The 20433-nt window shown below is 47.3% G+C and overlaps 1 protein-coding gene across 1 annotated transcript; it reads right to left on the bottom strand.

The window, feature by feature from the left end:
• Positions 1–742: 742 nt before the first annotated feature.
• On the bottom strand, positions 743–20423 carry MEIOC (meiosis specific with coiled-coil domain). The gene is made up of 9 exons (XM_058857657.1): positions 20412–20423; positions 16941–17528; positions 15414–15539; positions 10679–10836; positions 10433–10537; positions 7180–9007; positions 5126–5260; positions 2890–3070; positions 743–1020 (listed from the first exon to the last, which is right to left on the bottom strand). The coding sequence occupies exons 1-9, from the start codon at positions 20421–20423 to the stop codon at positions 743–745; spliced, it is 3411 nt and encodes a 1136-aa protein (XP_058713640.1).
• Positions 20424–20433: the final 10 nt, after the last annotated feature.

Raw genomic sequence — 20433 nt, 5'->3', positions numbered from 1 at the left:
TTTAAGAAAAATCCAAATTTCAGAACTTGGCACGACCTTTTCTGAAGTTAAATTAAAAACAATGCTCATTATTGAAGCTCCTTCACAGCTCTGCAGGACAATCTGCCTGTCGTTTTGATTATGCTTAAATACTTTACAACAGTAGTTCCTTTGTTCCCAAGAGCATTCCAAATATCTGAACACATTCACTAAATTCATGGTTTCACACAGCAATTCTCCTCTACTGGTAATTTAGTGGAACCTGGTGCATATTGCTTTTCCCAAACGTAGACTTTAAAATCTCAAAATCATAAACATTTGTATTTTAAATATCTAGTTTTACATGAATATTGGGTATTCCTAGCCTTTTTTCTTCCTGTTTCCAGGTTTTAGTTCAATAAGGAAACCATTTTACATCACAATCTGATCTGACACCAACCTCACACCCCGTCACATCACAGTCTTTAAGAATCATTATTTAAAAACCTATTTCCTAAAGCAAAACTAAAAGGAGTTATGGGGAGAGTTGGACACCAGGCTTCACCCACAGGAGTTAAATAATATCTTGGCTGTTAATGAATTAGTCTGATTATTTTTTTAAGTTAACATTCACCAGTTTGGCTTTCGAACATTCTCACTCTGCCTGTCACGTTAACAGCTTAACCTGAGAGCCCTTAAGGCAAATCCCACTTCCCATCAAGATACAGCTTTAAATACGAACTTTAGCAGTTGAAACTTTGAAGAAACTAAAAAGAACAAAAAATTATGAGGAATTCATGTCTCCTTTCTCATACACACTGCGGAGCAGGTCCGTGCACGGCCCCTCTGCCCCCTCTTCCCTGGGCCCTCGCGGGGCCGCAGCCGGGGGCGTCTCCGCTCGTTTCTCTTCGGGCGCTGCCCCCTCCTGGGGAAGTCTGTCCCGAGCCCGTTTGCCAGCGGAGGGTTTGGGCAGGGTCATCTGGAAGGCGCACCACAGCATGGTGCGGACCTTGCGTGTGGCCAGGCACAGGGCTCGGAGCGCCGTGGCCAGAGCCAGCACCACTGCAGAGGGAGAAACGGCCCTTTAGTCCTGGAGCACTGCAGGGGCTGCCCTCACCTTTGGTCCCTTTCGTGTCTTTGTCTGTCCCTTTACAGGTTTATTAAAGCTGGCTCTCAATTTCTGTGCCCTCACACAGCAAGGCAGGTTTTTATGTTCTGAGTTTGTTACAGCACCTTCCTGCTGTAGCTGCACCTCGGGGTGGGCTGCTCCATGTACACACACACTGATGGCACCTGGGCCCTCCCCTTCTGGGTCACAGGTGGGTCCTTCACCTGTCCTGCCAAAAAATCCTCACCTTGGATGAAGGAACAGCTTGTTTGGGGCATTGGATTGGAGCACACAGGTCATGTTCTGTGAATGGGTGTTGAACCACAGAGCTGGAAAGGGTCAGCTGGGCTGTGGTCCTGTTATTCTGGCACAGGCTGCCCAGAGCAGCTGTGGCTGCCCCTGGATCCCTGGAAATGCCCAAGCCAGGTTGGATGGGGCTTGGAGCCATCTGGGATAGTGGCAGGTGTCCCTGCTCATGGCAGAGGCGGCACTGGATGGGCTTTAAGGACCCTTCCCACTCAAACCATCCTGTGATTCTGTGACAGATGCTTAATGTCGTTTCAGATGGAACTGTGATCAGGTGCTGTGGAAACAGGGCTGGGCAAGTCCTGCTCCCAAACAAACCAGAAGAACTTCAGGCCTTTCCCTCAAGGTTTTGCCTGACACATCAAATACAATTACTGCATCCAATAATTTACTGTTAAAAAAAATCCTCCCCAACTGCTGCTCCAGGCTCAACACCCCAAGACAGCAATGGGAGACAGGACCAAGCACCACCCCTCCAGGTAAGTAATCAGATCCATTGTGCAGAGCCTCCTCTCATTTCCCAGCAGCTGCACCAAGAATTTGGATCTCTGACAGCTCCTTCCCAGACTACTCTGTTCCAAAGAGCTCACAGATCTGATAGAGCCAGGTAAAATCAATTCTTTTCATGGGCTTCAATACCCCAAAAAACCCCTTCACCTTAACAAGTCCCCTAATCTTCAGTCAAGGTAAAGAGAAACAAGAATGATGGGGAACAGGTGAAAAGAAAGAATGCTTCAGTGTATCTTCTGAGGTAAACTTGAGAATTACAGAACTGCACCCCAAAGAATTAAAATAATCCCTGTAATTCAGATGTAGAAAGAAGAGCAGAAGAGATTATAAGATTCAGAAATGTAAGACATCTTCTGACACAAGGTAGGAGGTCAGAGAGTTGCAGGGAGCAGGAATTTACCCTGACACTCCCATCTCAGAGACAAGGGAACCTGCCATCTGCCTGTGCACTGGTGAAAGGTTAAGCTGAATATTTGGCTTGTTTGGGACACCATCAAGAATGAAAACATTCTGCCCATTGTATTTTTGTGCATGCATCCAAAATATGACTTGTAATTACACCAGTCTATGACAGAAGGTGCTTGAAGAGGAAATCCATTTGTAACCCAAGGCCACTTTGGGCAGATTCAGCATGGAGATACCAAGGAAGTTTTAGACAAAGACAGAGCTGGAGAGTTCAGGAATATGAGGGACAGGGAGAAACGAAAGGCAATAGCTTAGTAACATCCCCAATCCCTCAATGTGTTATCAAAAAACCCCACTAATTTTTATTCCTTGCTAGTTCATTAACTGAATAACCACCTCCAAATTGATTTAACCTATTTATCTCTAAAACCCAGTTTTAGTGTCTCCTCAAAACCTCATCCAAACCCCACCCAGTCTGCCTTTGACAAAGCTCTAACACTGAAAAATAAATTAAAATTTTAATTACAACCCACCTCACTTATTTTTGCAAGACATGTTCAACTTCCCAGCTACCTTATAAATGTACATAAGCACAGCTATACCTCTCTCATCCTGGCACCTGGGAGGGCCATGCCGCTGCCGACTGGAAGCATTGACAATTTCATCCTTCCTCCGAGCCTGCACCACATGGATCGACTCCAGGTGTTTATCCAGAGCAGTGGAGATGTTGGCGGGGAGCGGAGAACTGCGCAGGCGCTCCATCTTCCCCAGTAAAGTCACAATCTAATGAACAATTCACATCTTACAGGGGTTCACACTGTACTCATCCACACTTACAAGAAAATTAACTAACTAGGGAGAACAGATTAATGATAATCATTACTTTCTTTTGAGAACAGTTCATGAAGTTACAGCTGGAAGCAGTTCTAAGTTCTTACCTGTGATTTGTTGATCTCCAAACCCAAAGCTGTGGTACAGCTGGGTGTGCAAAGCACAACAGCAAAGCTACAACACCCCAGTAAGGATCCTCAGCTTACTGGTTAATACCAGATCTGTACAGCTTTGAGACATCCATGAACAAAAGGTGGTTTCAGGACAAAGTGCATGTTCCTGAATGCAGAGCACTGGGGTGTTCCCTTTTCACAGCACTGCTGCAATTTCTGTGTGAAAACCCAGATGGGCCCCTTGTGCTGTGCAGGGCAGCCTGGGCCAGCAGCAGTCACAGCGGCTCTGGGAAAGGAAAAGCTACTGTGGAACCACGTGTGGGATGACTTTGGGATGAACACTCAGCACTAAGGGAGCTGAGAGCAAACATTCAGAAATAATTCAGGTTTGTTTAGTCCACTGAAAATGTGCATCTTTGTTGTCTTATCTTACACCAGTCACTTCACTTGTGGGTTTCCCAGTGGTGAGTGACTCCTCAACCACAGCCACGTAACACTGAGAACCTGGTTACTGATCAGCAGAAAAAGAGAAACTAAAAATCCCCAAATTGGGATGTTCCTCAGGCCATGGCTACACTTAATGTCTTAAAGGAACACGTAAGACTGTCAAGAAGATTTAACTGGATGCTCCAACTATGAAGAGTTAATCCCAGATTCAGCCATCTCATCTTCTCAAATCTTTGTACCAGGATTCCTTTCTGCCCATTACCAAGCTTTCCAATTTTAGAATCCAGGTTTAACAGCCCCACTCTGCTGTTGAGCATCCTTAAAAATACCTAAAAACATTAAAGTACCTTAAAACAAGGTACCTAACAAGGGTTTGAGGTGATATACCCTGAAGTATTCCTCAAATGGCTAGAGAGGGTTAAGCCCTGTTTTGGAGGCAGTTTTAAAGTATCAGGACAAGGACTGGCAAGCCTTCTAAACATGGAAACTAAGGCTGTTCTTTTGGGATTCAGAGAGCAGGAGTTTAAAAACAGTACACTAAGCCCATCCATGTCTTTCAGTCCATCACTGGGAGGAGCAGCACCAGGCAGGTCCTGCAGGCAAGTGAGCAGAAAAAGCTCCACAGATTATTTCTCCTGTGTGAGGCAGGTAGGACAGGCTGCTGCCTCCAAACCAAACATTTCCCAGAACCCTTTCACCCCACATCCTCTGCCAGGGGGGATGGGTTGGTTTCTGCTTCTCCTTGCCTGCAGCACAATGGCTCTGGTCTCTGGGCCTCAGGAGGGCCACAGCAGCCCCTCACCATTCTGATGGCAGAGTTTGTGCTCAATCCTCCCCATGGACCCAGGGGCTGTCACCAGCAGCGTGGTTTTCCCACAGAGCTCAGCAGATGCCAGCCTCCCTTGCCCTACTGGTTGTGGCTCTCTGGGTTAAACAGCAAACTTGTAACAAAAACTCAGGCTGAAGGTGCTTCAAATAATCATTCTGCATTAAAATATACCAGACTCTCTAGCAAATCTATTATGTCAACATCTTCCAAACATTAACTATACCTGTTTTTTCCCACAAATACCTCCTCCATCACAGTGTTTCTAAATCCACAGTGAGCATTTCCTAGCTGAGCAACTCTGAATGCAGCACCCCAGAGAGCTGTGCCCAGGCTCCAGGACTGGATGCTGCACCACGTGCATGCTCCTGCACCAGGAACCACGTCCTCCTGGCACATGGGGATGTAACTGTGAGCCTCAGCCTCTCTGTGGTTCCCTGGAAACAGCACCCTGGAGCTGCAGAAGCTCTAACAGGGACTGCTGAAATGTTATTCCCTGCACAGCACTGAAGAACAAAGCTATTTTGGGAAAAGCTGCTCTGATCATCTTACCTATCTCACACTGTACTCTAAGTTCTGTAGGATAAGTTCAATAGATTATTTTTTAGTTCTACAACTCACTCTGGCTTGTTCCCGTAGCTGATCCACAATTAAGCGATCAACCCTTGATGGATTTGATGTCAGCCTTGGAATTGGAATGTTGTTAGTACTGGAAACCTTCTTCCCTTGGAAATTCTTAGCAAGAGCTGATTCAGTCTGCAGAAAACAAAAGAACAACTCCCTCAGAATGTACATGCAGCGTGTGCTTCATTACAGAAATAAGAAAAAATATCAGATTCAAATTCTTCCCATCAGGGTTTTGGAGTTTTTTAAAGGAGACAATGAGGATTCAGGCATTTGAGATTTAACCCTCTGGTGAGACAATCACCTGCTTTAAGTGAACAACTGCTTTACTCAAAGCAGTTCAACTAAAGCAATCGTGCCAACACACCGTGTTCCAGCAGTGCTATGTCTGCTCACTCTGACTACAGCCTGTACTGGTTTTGCCTGGAAATAAAATGGAGGCAAGTCAGAATTACAGGGAAAAAAAATGACCAAACAGATGTGGCTCTCACACATTAAATGAAAATAAAACTGTTTCAGTCAGCAATTAACCTAATTTTTGTACAGATTAAACTACAGAAAGGTTTTTTTCCTAAGCATCCTGGTCTAGTGGAAGGTGTTCCTGCCTGTGGCAGGTGGGTGGAGCTGGATGGTCTTTAAGGTCCCTACCAAACCAAACCATTCCAGGAGTCTATATTTTATTTAGCCATCAGAAAACTATTTTGAAAACTTCGCAAGATTCCAAGTTTCCATCTCACTCATCCTCTTGTTATGTCACTCTGAAACACCCATAACAACATAGAATTAGCTGAATCTGATTTAAAAATGCAATTCTTGGATGGTTTCATAGTGGTCCAGTATTAACAACAGCATGGTGTGCCAAGAGGGAATGGCTTCACACAGAGAGAGCAGGTTTAGACTAGATATTAGAAATAAATTGTTCCCTGAGAGGATGGTGAGGCCCTGGCACAGGGTGCCCAGAGCAGCTGTGGCTGCCCCTGGATCCCTGCAAGTGTCTGTGGCCAGGCTTTGGAGCAAACCTGGGATACTGGGAGGTGTTCCTGCCCATGGCAGGATGGCACTGGGGGGGCTTTAAGGTCCCTTCCAACCCAAACCATTCTGGGATTCTGTGATAAAACTGTATTTCTCCCCCATGGCCCCTGATCATGCACATGCCACCTTTTTCATTCTTGCACTTTCCAGGCACCCCAGACACCACCTCCTCTCCTTACGCTGTGGTCACTTTTCCTTAGCCCCTCTATTCAAAGCAACCATTGGCTTTTATCAGGAAACGCCACCAAAACCATCCCCATGTTACATCTTCTTGGAATTGGATTCTTTGTAGGGGCTGGCACAGCAGAACTCTCAAAGGCCCCACTATTGCCAGGTGACATTTGGCCCATCTTCCCCCATAGACAATCCCAGGCATTGAAATTCAAACCCCATCTCAGCTGGTGAAATGAAGACAAGTTTTCCTACAGACCAAAAAAGGCAACTACTTTTAGCAGGGCTTCACACAGCAGTACCTGAGCCTTTTACTGCAAGGGTTTTAATTAAGTGACCCTTCCCTCAGCCTCTGCTTCTGAGGAAAAAAAAGAACCCCTTCAAATACACCTTAGGTTTAAACCTTCAGGGAAACCGGAGGTAGGAATTCAATGTAGCTCCTAAAAGATTGAATTGAAATAATTAAAGTTTAGTTTTGATTCAAAACATATTTACTGGATTTGCTTTAAAGTTCCAGAGGCACTGTATTTATTGTATTAATAGAAAATGTATAGCACATCTTTTTTCCTCATGAACACATCTTCCCCTGCCCTGGGGACTGGAAAAGCCCCTGAATTCCTGCTTTTAGTACAACGTTCCATACAACATTAGCTATGCTTCCAGCCAGGCTACAAATCTCCACACCTTTCACTTTCTGTCCCAAAACACAGCAAAACAAACTTGTAACTTTGAAGTCCCATCCAGCATTTCAACTCCTAATAGCAGAACTACCCATGATCTGTGACTGCACTGAGAAGGATGAGATCTACATCAAAATCTGTGATATTAGTCTAGTTTGGTTTTCTTACCTTCTTTCTTTCTTTCTCCAAAGCTCTCCATTGCTCATAACACTCTTCCAGTCTCACATGCAGCTCGCTGGCAGGCCCACTGCGACTTTTAACTTGCTTTTGAAATCCAAATGCTGACACAAAACCAGAGAGTGCACTGTCACCGTACATCTTCTCCGTAAAGCAGGGGTAGAGGCGTTTGAGATCATCCTGGGAGAACAAGGTGTGAGGGTCCATCAGAGGCACCACAGAGCGGCCCATGAGGTGAGCAGATCGCATGGGGAAGGTGCTGGGGCCCAGCTGCCGGTTCCGCCTGAAGTCACCCACCATGCAGTTGGGAATGCCTGGAGCCTGCAGGCTCCCAGCACCGGTGTCCCCATTCCCTGCCCCAAGATGCAGCTGCCCCTGAGACTCCAGTAACTCCTGGTACATGTCCTGAAACACCCCATCCGCCTGGTTCTGCCCTTCCAGATCACACTGCTCGCTCTGTGGCTTCAGCTGGAAACGCTGCTTGTTCAGATTATCAATGATCCCCAACTGCTGGGCCAAGTAACTGTCACAGAATCCATTTGGCTGCTTCAACTTCTTCTCACTGAGGTACTCGATGAGGTTCTCTTCCCCACCCCTGACCAGGGCTTCCATGCACGCAGCCGCCCGAGCTCGTTCTGCAGCGCTGTAGCCGAACTCAAGGTTGGAGAGCAATGGGCTGTCTTGACAGTACTTGTGAAGTAAATTACTATTTAAAGGCAAATTTGAAGATGGCAACTGAAAAACATCATTAGAATGACGAGAGCTTTTTGCAAATGCAGGTGACTGATTATTCAGTTTCAACAAAGGACTTGGATTCTGGAAGGGGCCAGAAGCCACGGGTTTGGTTTGGATGTTCATCCACCCTGGCCTGGTGCTAGAACCTGCTGAGGGGACTGCTGCACTGGGCAACAGTGGGAGTGATTTATAGAATTCAGGATTCTGAAGATCGGCCTTGGAAAACTGCTGTTTTTCCACACCATTATTTCCTGGACAAGCTGCAAAAGATTTTAGTCCATATTCAAATTTTTGCCCAAAATCAGTGCCAAAGGAAGATTCACTTGCAAACTGTTTTTCTGATACAAGTCCTACAGACTTGGGAAATGTAAAGTCATGCTGATCTGAAATTGTATCTTCAAATTTTTTCTGAGTTCCTGATTTTACTTGAAATAATTTAGCATAGGACTCTGCATCCAAAGATGGTGCCTCAGGGGTTCCATTTACCAGCTTTCTATTTTCTTGGAGGCTACAACTGGTGCCCTTGTTGGGCTTTGCTTTACCAGCATAAGAATATTCAGTGTATCTAGTATAATCTGTGTTCTCATTGTATCTGTGACACTGTGGAAGGAATGTTTCTGCCCGCTTTGGGTGCACCTGTGCATCTGCTCCTTTGGGACACACCTTCTCCCTTCCATAAGAATAAGCATCAGCTCCTGAGTCTTTGATTGCTTCTGAGTACCCAGCCTGGGCTGCATAGGTGTTTTTCAGGTAGGGGTAGTTCTGATATACAGGTGTTGTCTTCATACTCTCATTAGCCTGCAAGTTGCAGCCATTGGCACGCTCACTCCTGGCAGAGTACAAGCTCTGCTCTTCCAGGTCCACACCAGCAAAGCCACGGTAACAATCATCTGCTTTCTGCTGTGCCACCAGAGTGGGACTCTGCAGGAACTGCTTGTCAGCAGCAGGGATGGACTCACTGCCACAGAAACCCTGCTGGGGCACTGTTCCAACAACTGCCCTCCTGGCTTCTGGCAACAGCTCATGGGGCTCCATTCTGGGCGTGTTCACTGGCCACACTGACTTCAGGGTGGGAGGGCAACTCCTTGAAAAACAAGAAACACAAGAAGCACTGATCTGTGCTGCTGCTCTTCATTCCCAAACACAGAACAAAGTTTAAGAAACTAATTATTCCCAAATGATTTCTCTCAAATGATTCCAAGATGTCTGACTTCAACTTCTACCCACTCCTGTCATCTTCAGTTTCCCATATCTAGCTGAGAAAACTGATTCTGCCTTGTCTAAACACACCACTACAGCTCAGGAGCTATGGACAGGCCTTCAAGCTGCAAGGGATGTGTACACATCAAATCCTGGTCCATCAGCCCTCTCCATCATCACCAAAATACTCCTGGTTCAGCACCAAGTTCAGGCACCCAGACAGCCCTCAGTCTTCCAAAGCCATGTCCCAGCACTCCAGAGAAAATGCTTTTCTCTCACCTCACTTGTGCCTTACACTGGCCTGCACTGCTTCCTGCAGGTAAAGCCAGAGGCAGCACCCCAGCACACCTCATTTCTTTCTACTAACCAGCATGAATTAGCACTGGACCATCAATCCCTGACTGCCAAGGAGAACTGTAAACAGATTAAGTAAAAGGGAAATTGTGTCTGGAAGCCATTGCAGGCCAGTTCTGAGAGTACTGAACCAGCCCTGCTTGTCCATAGGGAAGGAATTACTGAGTTGTCTCATGATATCAAGACTGACTGAAGTTTTCCCTCATTTCAGACACATAACTTAGCACACATAGAGAAATCACTGGAATTGTTTGGGAAGACAGAAAGGAAAAGCAGTGCCTGGCTTGGGAACCTGAGAACTGGGCTCCCTGTCTTGTCTCTTAGACCTGGAAAAGGAAAAGACAGAGAGCTCTCTAAGTATCCTGAGGCTGCTGGACCTGCACCCTTCTGTGTTATGTCGTTATGACTATGGAATTGTCTCTTCTGGCGCAGGAATAGAGGCAATAGAGGCAAAATAAATGATTTTATTATGTACCATTTAGATACACAAATATTGCTTAGGTATCACTAACAGCAAGAAACATTAATTTTGCATGGAATTTTCTCCTGCCTAGTTCAGGCAAATGTGAAGGAGTCTGTGCTTTGTCTATTTTTTCTGTGAATTGACACTAACAAAGAAACCTAAAGTCTGAATTCAGTCCTGATTAAAATAAAAAAACAGACCAAGGCATACATCCAGGGGATTTATCTGAATACAACACATCCACAACACTTGATAAGATCTTCTTTACAAAATGCCAGTTAATAAGTTCTGTAAATAACAGAGAGCCAGAAGCTGTCACACAATCTATGTGCCTTGAGAAAAGTTTCCAAGTGTCCCAAGCTAAATGTTGGAAGATGAGGATAAGGAAGAGAAAGCTCACAGAGCATGAGGCCTGGCCAGCAGCAGTTGGAGCTGACTCAGGAGCACAGTGAGATCTGAGAAAGGAGTTTCTGTCACCTGCACCTCACTCACCCCTCAGCAAAGCATGGCTGTGGTTTGTCTTGTTCTTCCAAGATGTCTGACACGAGTCCATACAAATCAGCTTCACTGCCATAATCATTCCTTTCGGGCTGAATCCTGAAAACAACTGTGTATTAATAAAAACTATTCCTTCATTCAAAGTACTTTCTACATTAAATTAAACAAAAAAACCATAATCCATCTAGTGCAACACACACACAAACACACCCACACACATTCCCTGTCAAGGATGACTACCTGGATTTCAGGTTAACCTGAGGAGCAGCAGGCTGCTTGGTGTCATCTGTACATGTAGACCAAGCGGGGTACAAAAGGGAAGGGTCCATGGGTGCAGAGTACTCTGATGTTGAAAGGGAAGAACTGTAGGCCTGAGGTAACTCCACATTTTCTTCATTCTGCATTTAATATACAACAAAATAATTTATTTAATATGAAACATATCAAACTGTCATTTTGTCATTGCACATGGTTGTAACTGAGCTCACTCTTGGAGGAACCAGCACATGAGAAGTAAGCAAGCCACACACTTGGAACACAACAATTTCAGGCCATGTTAATGTCTTTAAGCAGAATTCTCCATATTCTTAAGCAGAATCCTCTGTCCCTTCCCTTGCTCTCTGTTGCAGACAGAAGCTGATCATATTCTCACCCTTCATGCCTTTTGAACACAAACAGATGCTCTCAGGTGTGCTAAATAGGTGTTGCTTAAGGCTTATGGAAAGCATTTGTATTTTACATCCTGCCTGGCAATTGTTTAAGAAGATGGTGCTGGAGCTGCACATCACAACTTTTTTGTCACTCAGGCTTGTGTTCTGTGTGTCCTGAGCTGACCTTTGCTGGAAACTGAGTAGGGGGCACTCCCCAACCACCCAGTGATCAGCAGAGACCCCTACCCCAAAAAGGCCTAGGCAGGCATAGTAACAAGTATTGGTACTGGACTTGTAAGATGCTTCCTTTTGTATCCCACTGGACACTAAAGTCAGGAGCTGTTTGCATTTGAATGGGAAAATCCAGAAATGGGATTCAATTATGCTGGACTGCTTTACCACAGGGATTTAAGAACAGCCCAAAAGTTTTTGGAAATCAATGTAAAACTGTGTACCCTTGGGACTGGAATGGGAGGCATCACAAGAAGTATAGTGAAGAAATGCAAACCTCAGTGTGCATGCACAGAACCAGCCTCAGCCTTCCCCAAGACAAGCCAAAAAAGGAACACACCAGGAAATTACTGGCAAATAGATTTCTCTCATTGCCATGGCAGAAAGGGTACAACACTTACTGGTAATAGTTGATACATTTCCTGTGGGCCTGAAGCTTTTGCCTGCCAAACCAACCAAGCTGAAGAAGTAGGTGAGGTCTTACTGAAAGAGATCATTCCTAGGCACAGGATACCTACAGGTGTGTCAGCACTGTTCTGATTCTGGCCAGGACAGGGTTAATTTTCTGCAGTAGCTGGGAAGGGGCAAGGCCAGGACCCAGAAGTTATTCTGTACCACCCAACCTCATTGCCTGGGGTGGGGGAAAGGGGCTCTTTTCCAGGGAGAAGGGGATACTTCCAGCCAAGAAAATGGAGATCCACCCAGTATCACTGGGAAATTTTTCCATGTGAATCTTTTCTTGTACCCTCTATCATTAGTGCTGTGGCTGCTACCATTCCTTTTCTTCTCTCTGCTGTTCCCAGTAAATTGTTTATATGTCAACCCGTGATCTTTGCCTTTTGTGTCTCCAATTCTCCTCTCCACTGTGCCACAGCAAGGAAGGGAAGAGCAGGGGAGGGAGAGATCAGTGTGTGGTTTGGAGAGTCTCAGTGGGAAAACTGAACTGGGAAGTGCCATTCCCAAACCACAACAGCCTTAACTGGCACCCAACAAACATGAGGCACAAAGGGTTGAGTTAACAACAGATCTGCCCACAGCAGACTGGAAACAAATCTGATCCAAGCACTCGTTGTACTGGGTATGGAGCACCAGGCTCTGGGGAGCTTGAATAGTACAGTGGACTGTTAAAAACCACACTGAAAGCAGTGGGTGGTGGGACCTTCAAACATTGGGATCTACATTTAGTGAAGGCCACTTGGGCAGTGAACACCTGAGGCTACACCAATTGAGCTGACCCTGCCCAATCAAACCTCCATGTACCACACAAGGAATAAAGGACAAAACAAAGAGGCCTGAGATGTTGCCACCAGCACTATTGAGGGTCAGAATAACATCTAGATCCAGAGAAACTCAGTCCTTTTGAAATCTACACAGGAGACCTTATCAGGTAGGTAGTCTCTTACAAACCACTTTCTGTGAATATCTGGGCCAAGAACACTTGTGTAATTACGTTATCTCTCTAAGGAGATTTTTGTCCTCTATCAACAAGTACCTTCACTGCAGAAATCTGATTGATCTCAACCTTCCTATTCCTCACATCCAGGTGGGAGATTGGGTCTAAGACCATGGAACAATGAGCCACCAAAGGAACACTGGAAAGGACCATACCAGGTTTATTTTACAACATACACAGCTGGGAAACTTCAAGGACTAGAGCTGTGGAACCACCATTCAGGACTGAAGAAAACTTACAGGATCAGGGAAGTCAGAAACCACCTCCTCTGAAACTCTGGGACTAAAAAAATTAAAGAGTAACTTTGTGAACTCTGCCTGGGAAGAAGACCTGTCTTACATAGAACTTGAATGCCCTCAAGGGGTAGTAGCAATTCCAACTGCAGTAATTATTTTAGACAAACAGAATTGCACAGACCAGGATTGCCAAGAGAGTGCCAGATGTCAAACTTGCTATAATGTTGGTATAGTTTTGCATTGGTTAAGATTGTTACTGTGACATGTTTCCTTGAATTGCCTTAACCTTTTTGAATATGAAACTTACATAGGTAATCCTTTTGTTCTTTCTTGTCCAGTCAAAGACTGTAACAAGAAACCAATTGTACAATGGTTTAAGAAGGATGGAAGACAATTTAAATTATTAATTAATGTTACAACTAGATGGGAATCTGACAAAATTTCCTTTGATGCATAAGGAGGATGAAGGTAAATATCATTGCTCAGCTGTAAGAGATAAAGTAGTAGAAGTAGTAGAAGGCCATTGGATACAAGTAAAGATAAAAGGAAATCCCTAACCATTAACACCTCCCAAAGTGCCTCAAATCTGGGAACTCAGCCTGTATGCAATTAAGGAGGTAGGGAAACAACAAATACTATTTAACATTGACTATACTTAAAACTACAGTATATGATATTCATGCTGTATTATTCATGCTTTTTATTCATGCTCCTGACCTGATCAATAATGGAACCACAATGTATCCAACAGGACACAGAGCATGGGCCCATTAAGAAAGAAACAGAAGACAAACCACAGGTGTCAGCACCTGTACAGCTAATGAACAACAGCTGAAGGAAATACAATTGAAATTCAAGATTTCTGCCTAGATATGGAACAGAACATCTGTAATTTTGAAATTCCACCAGTGGTTAATATAAAAATGATCCTCAGATACATGGGTAAAAGGTGGGAATGCTTTAGTACTCCTTGTGAAGATATAGAAATAGATATTCAATTAAATCACATTCTAATTTTGTGTTTGTAAATTTACTCAGATCAGAGGCTGTGATTTTAACTATTCAACCCCCAGTAGCTTCTTTTCAACTAATAAAAAACCCCCTATATCTTAATCTCAACTATACAACCTAGCCCTATGGAAATGAGCCTTATGCTAGTATAGAAATTGCTACAATGTAAAAATTTGCAAAGGCTGTTAAAAGAAGCTAAAAAGAGTAGCAGAAACACTTTCTTACTATCCACCATGACACTAAAGAAATGCATCAGGTTATGGAATGAGCAAAGAAAGATGGAGGTCACCAGAGGTGGGATATCTTACTTAGGGCTACACAAGCCCAGTGACTGCATTAGGCAGGCAGGAACGGTGGATTAGACAGGCAGGTTTATGCAAATTTTAGTGTCTAAATTCTCTTGCTTTTCACTCCTTGGTGTGCTTGATTTGTGGAAAACTTCCCCTGGCACCAAGCACAGAATAAACAATGTCTCCTTTCTCAACCTGACCCTTGTCTATCCTTAGAGACTTCTTAAAACCAGCAACAATGTTAGCTGAAAACAGCTGCTCCAGTTTCTGCTGATTGATCCCTGACAGGAGTTAGGAGTTAGACCCCCTTTCTCCCCATTATTAAAGGGTATTAAAGTACTGAAGAAAACCTAGACCAAATTCTTTGAGGAAATTCATTATATCCTGATTAAGTGAAAAGGAACATCTTTGTCTTATCTCTTTGGTTTACACACAATAGGCCTTCTTAGTAAGTAAAACAATAAAGGGCGTTTTTACAAGATTAGGTGTTAAAGACTCGCGATACACTCCTTTGTGGAGCATAGTAGTCTAACAAAATAACAAGTCGTGGATGGAAGAAGTAGCAAGTCTGGTCTTGAATCTACTGGGAATGAATTTTCATTTGAGTCTTCTGCCTCTGTGAAAGTTTATGGCTATGAAAGGCAAAAATTCCAAGAGAGAACTGACATATTTAACTGTCCTGGCAGTTTCTGCTGATCAGACTAAGAACTGGTTCATACAAATGCTTGGACTACAGAAATATCTGAGGCAGTAAGGTTCTCCTTCTTATCCAGTTTCCAGTTTTCCTAAAAGAGTTCTTTGCTCCTCACTCTGCCAGCAATTGTTTATGCCAACAGAAGAACAATTACCATGAACATTTCACCAGAACAATACTGAAACACCATTTTACCAAACATCCTCTACAACTTCATCAGTGACTACATTAGAAAAGCCACTGTCCCTTCTGATGAAAGTTACAGCGATGAAGATTTACTACATTTAAATCAAACACTTATTTATGTTCACCAGTGTAAGCAACCACTTTAGAAACATGTTCTGACCATTCTGTTCACAAGCAACACAAACTCTTATAGAGCTATAAAAATAAACAATAGCCAACCAAACCTGTGATTTGTAGCAGGCATAGAGCGAGGCAGAGCCCGGCAGGGCAGCGCTGAACACATCCGTGGGCCTCCCGCCCGCTTCCACACTGCCCCAGCAGCGGCTGCCTCCTCGGAACGCCACGTTGGGCTGTGGGGACAGGGAAAAGGACAGGGACATCAGTACACACAGAGCACCACGTTGGGCTGTGGGGACAGGGAAAAGGACAGGGACATCAGTACACACAGAGCACCACGTTGGGCTGTGGGGACAGGGAAAAGGACAGGGACATCAGTACACACAGTCACAACTACACACAGAGACACAATTATAAAGAGCTGACAGTTGTGGACTTTATACCAATGTTAACTTCTTTAACACTTCTAATTTACTGCTGGATTCTGTTCCATCTGAGTTTTCAAGGATGTGGTTCTACATATGGATGTAAAATACTTTCCTATTTACCCTGAAGGAAAAGCTGAACCTATCAAAGCACAAGAAACTCCAAAGGTGTTCAGAGACACAGAAGCTGCAGATCAAGAGGAAATCTACACTCTTCCTGCTACTATCAGCTGAGCTTCCCACCATCAGAGCCACCACAGAGGAACATTAAATACAGAAGAATGCTCACAGAATCATGCCATGGTTTAGAAGAGACCTTAAAGCTCTTTTAAAGACAGCTCCAACCCCTGTCATGGGCAGGGAACCCTTCTTCCAACAGCAGCAGAAGTTATTCAGCCTTCACACATTCCTGGACATCTCTTGTCCTTCCATCACTGCTCCCATGCACTGTTTAAGTAACATGATGACACGGATGTGCATTTCCAGATGTCAGAAGCTGGAAATTTCCTACAATACACACCCTGAGAGCTGTGGTGGAAACCTGCTCCATTCTGTAACTATGGGAGAAACAACTCCAACTGGAGGGACATCCTTCCAAGTGCCAGAAACCACAGGCCAGCAGGAGTAAGGAATGAGAAAGAAAAACTGAAGGCTCTTCTCTTCTCCCAAGGGTGAGGCACACAAAAAAAAGCTAAACTGGCTAGCTAAAACCCCCTTTAGCCAACAAACAGAAAAGTAAAGTTATTAGCACATAACCATAGCAGCTCATCTGGAATGATGAAAAAATCCAGAAGAGTCAACCCAGCATCAGGGGTCTGGATAAGCTCTGTTCTCTAGAAACAAATCCTTCTGCACCTCCTTGATGATGCACAAAGTCATCTTCATTGTACCTCCCACCACTATTACACCCAGGTATTTTTCTATGTTCTTCTGGCACATTTCCCAAATATGTGAACACATTAAGTTACTGTGGAGCTCGGCTCTATATCCTGAGCTTATTGGGTCTTATTTTCTCCTCAGAGATTGCCGTTCACAGAGACACCTGACACTCGTACAGTCTGCGATCCCACAGAATAAAGGCAAACTTATAGGGCCAGAGGCAGCCCTAAGACACCCCCGAACCCACACTTTCCCCCTTTTTCCCCAAACAAAGTGTTTTTCAGGATGCTGAGGGGTATTTCCCCCACAGGCCTGAGCTCCGTATCTCACACCTGCTCCCACACGGGAGGGCGCCGGGGCGCGGAGGGGGTAGCGGGGCTCGGACCCTCGCCGGGGGCCGGCGCGACGCTCATCGGGCCTCGACACCTCCTCATCGCCCACGGAGCCAAGCCCAAGACAGCCGCGGCGGCCCGCCGGGTGTGTGACGGGCGGAGGCGCACAGCCAGCCCCTATCTCCATCTCGGAGCCCATCTCGGTCCCGTCCCTCACCTCCATGGCTCCGAGCCGCTCTCGGCGCGGGCCGGCGCGGGGCGGCCTCAGGCGAGTTGAGTTCCGGCCGTTGTCCTCGCGCCGGACCAACGGCTGCCCCACCCCGCGCGCCCCCGCCCATTGGTCAGCGCCCGGGGCGCTCGGCCAATCAGCGCCCGCGCGGCCGCCTCGCGTCTCCCCGCGCAACGTGAGCGGCTCTGTTCGCCACGCGGCAACCGCCGCCGCTCGGAGAACAAAGCGCTGCGCCGCGATTGGCCCCGCCCGCCGGCGCGCAGCCAATGGGAAAACAGCTCGCTCGTGCCTCCCGCCAATGAGCGGCCGCAGACGCGGAGCTCGCCCGGAGACAGCGGCAGGAGCGGCCCCTCCGCCCTGTCACACCTGGGCCCTGTCACACCTGGACACTGTCACCCTCAACACTGTCACCCCTCAACACTGTCACACCTGGGCCCTGTCACCCCCCGACACTGTCACCCCTGGACACTGTCACCCCTGGGCCCTGTCACCCCTCCGCCCTGTCACACCTGGGCCCTGTCACACCTGGGCCCTGTCACACCTGGGCCCTGTCACCCCTGGACACTGTCACCCCTCAACACTGTCACCCCTGGGCCCTGTCACCCCTCGGTCCTGTCACACCTGGGCCCTGTCACCCCTCGGTCCTGTCACACCTGGGCCCTGTCACACCTGGGCCCTGTCACCCCTGGACATTGTCACCCCTCAACACTGTCACCCCTGGGCCCTGTCACACCTGGGCCCTGTCACCCCTCGGTCCTGTCACACCTGGGCCCAGTCACCCCTTGGTCCTGTCACACCTGGGCCCTGTCACCCCTGGACACTGTCACCCCTCAACACTGTCACACCTGGGCCCTGTCACACCTGGGCCCTGTCACCCCCCGACACTGTCACCCCTGGACACTGTCACCCCTGGACACTGTCACCCCTGGACACTGTCACACCTGGGCCCTGTCACCCCTGGGTCCTGTCACACCTGGGCCCTGTCACTCTCCCGGACCCTGTCACCCCTCCACCCTGTCACCCCGACCTTGTCACACCTCTCGACACTGTCACCCCTCGACACTCACCCCGACCTTGTCACACCTCTCAACACTGTCACCCCAACCTTGTCATCCCCCTGACACTGTTACCCTCCGACACTGTCACCCCTCGACACTGTCACCCCTGTGTTCTGTCACCCCTGGGCCCTGTCACTCCCCCCAACCCTGTCACCCCTCGACACTGTCACCCCGACCTTGTCACACCTCTTGACACTGTCACCCCTCGACACTGTCACCCCCCAACACTGTCACCCCTGGGTCCTGTCCCACCTGGGCCCTGTCACCCCCCCCGACCCTGCACCCCAGGCCCCATCCCGGGGCTGCCCTCAGTTGCTGCCCCCTTCCAGCCCTGATAACGAATCCATTCCGGGCTGGGCCATGGGGCTGTGGGACGAGCTCTGGAGGAGAACCAGGCCTCTCCAAGCCTTCGCACAACAAAGGCCTCGGGGACCTGCGGCCCAGCCAGGGGACAGGACACTCAGGACACAGCAGGAGCTGGTGACACCAGACTCTGCTGCTCACACACTCTAAAGGGTATACAAGCCATGGATTTCCTTTGTTTGGGGTCTGTCCTCAGAGGCACCAGTTTGAGCTGTTATTTTGCTATTTAATTACTGCACCAAGATTAGATAATCTCAATTGAGGTGGCTGAGACTGTGCTGTGGGAAGCCTGGTCTGTGTGAGTGTGGCTGGTGTAGCTGCAAAGGGGCTTTGGTGCCAGCTCAGGTGGTGACAGTGACTGCCAGAGTGGCTCCTGGATGGTGGGACAGCCCTTCCACAGCAGCCCTGAGCAGGGCACAGCTCTCTCCTCAGTCCTGCTCTCTCACAAGAGCGAGAGGAGCCCTCTGCCACCCCTCACTGGTGACAGAGCGGTCCCCAAGTGCCTCTGGCAGGGTCTGTGCCCTGCTGGGGAGTCCCAGACCCCAAGGGCTGCTTGGCTGGAAGAGAAGCCACAGGGGAAGTGGTGGCAGAGTGAGCTGGGACAAGCAGGGGGTCACAGCCTGTGTTTGTTTGTGCTTTTTATTGTTGCTGCTGGTTTAGATACTCTGCCAGTGCATAAATATCAGTGTTCTCATTGAAAAAAACTAAGAAAACCCCACAAACTTTGAAGCCAAACTCACTTGTTTTTCTGAAAGATACTTTGTTTTGCACTCCTCAAGCTGTTTTTAAGGCTTCTGGAGACAGCATTTTTGCTGCTACCCCTATCTGGGCTACTCAGGACAGTAAGTGTCCACAGAAGCAGACACTGTTTTATGAATTGTGGTCTTTTGTGCTGAGATACATCTCTCACTTCCCCAGTGTGTGCTGCCAGCCTACAGGATAATGGGGAGGGCAGTGGGGTGAGCCTGGGTGGCAAGGTCTGCCCAGCCCCTTCCTAAACCCACGCAGGACTCCAGACACAGATTTCTGTCTGCCAGAAGCCAGAGGATTCACTCCAGGAGATGAGGGAGTCACCAGTGAAGGTCTTGGTTTCAGAGTGTGTCCCAGATCCATCCCATGCTCCCTGCCCCAGGGAAGGGCTGTGGGACTTTGGGGATTTGGGGCTGGCTCAGGAGCAGCCAGGTGTGGGCTGCTGTCCCCCTCAGTCCCAGATGTGCAGAGGAGTTGGTGTGACCTTTGTGCTTGGTTTGGGGGAGCTTTGCTTTATTTTTCTGCCCCTTTTGAAATGGTGACCAGTGGGGAAGCATGGACACTGCCTCACTGTCCCCCTCAGCTGTTCCCTATGAATTCATACATTGCATTTCCTGCATTTCTTGCTGCAAGAGACTCCCTTAAGGCCACAGATCAGAGATCTGGGAAGCTGAGGACAGCGAGAATCCTCACAAAACTCATCATTTAGCCAGAGCTCCGTGCTGAGCGGAGCCCCCAGGCTGGGCACCTTTCCAGCTGTGCAGGAGAACGGTGGCAGCACGCTCAGGTTGTCACCTGTCAGGGTCTGGCTGCTGCCACCCCAGAGCACAGGGGTTGTTTGCAATATTTAACAACCACTTCCCAGTGCTGTTTTGCTGGCACAGTGATTTCTGTCGAGGGACAGTGAAACTGCTCAGCTGCAGGCAGGGGCAACAGGGTCTCACTGCAGGAAACAGAATCCTTGTGCTGCTGGGATCAGCCCACAGCAGATTTAGGCACTGACCCCATTTCTTCTTCCCCTCAGGCCTGTGCTGTGCACTGAGGTACATCCACAATCTGGGACACCGACCACTTTGGCCATTGTGGTAAAA

This window comes from Poecile atricapillus, chromosome 27 (assembly GCF_030490865.1).
Source record: "Poecile atricapillus isolate bPoeAtr1 chromosome 27, bPoeAtr1.hap1, whole genome shotgun sequence".
NCBI classification, from domain to species: Eukaryota; Metazoa; Chordata; class Aves; order Passeriformes; family Paridae; genus Poecile; species Poecile atricapillus.
The sequence above is the reverse complement of the archived record's forward strand: the minus strand, read 5'-3'. Positions and strand labels throughout refer to the sequence as shown.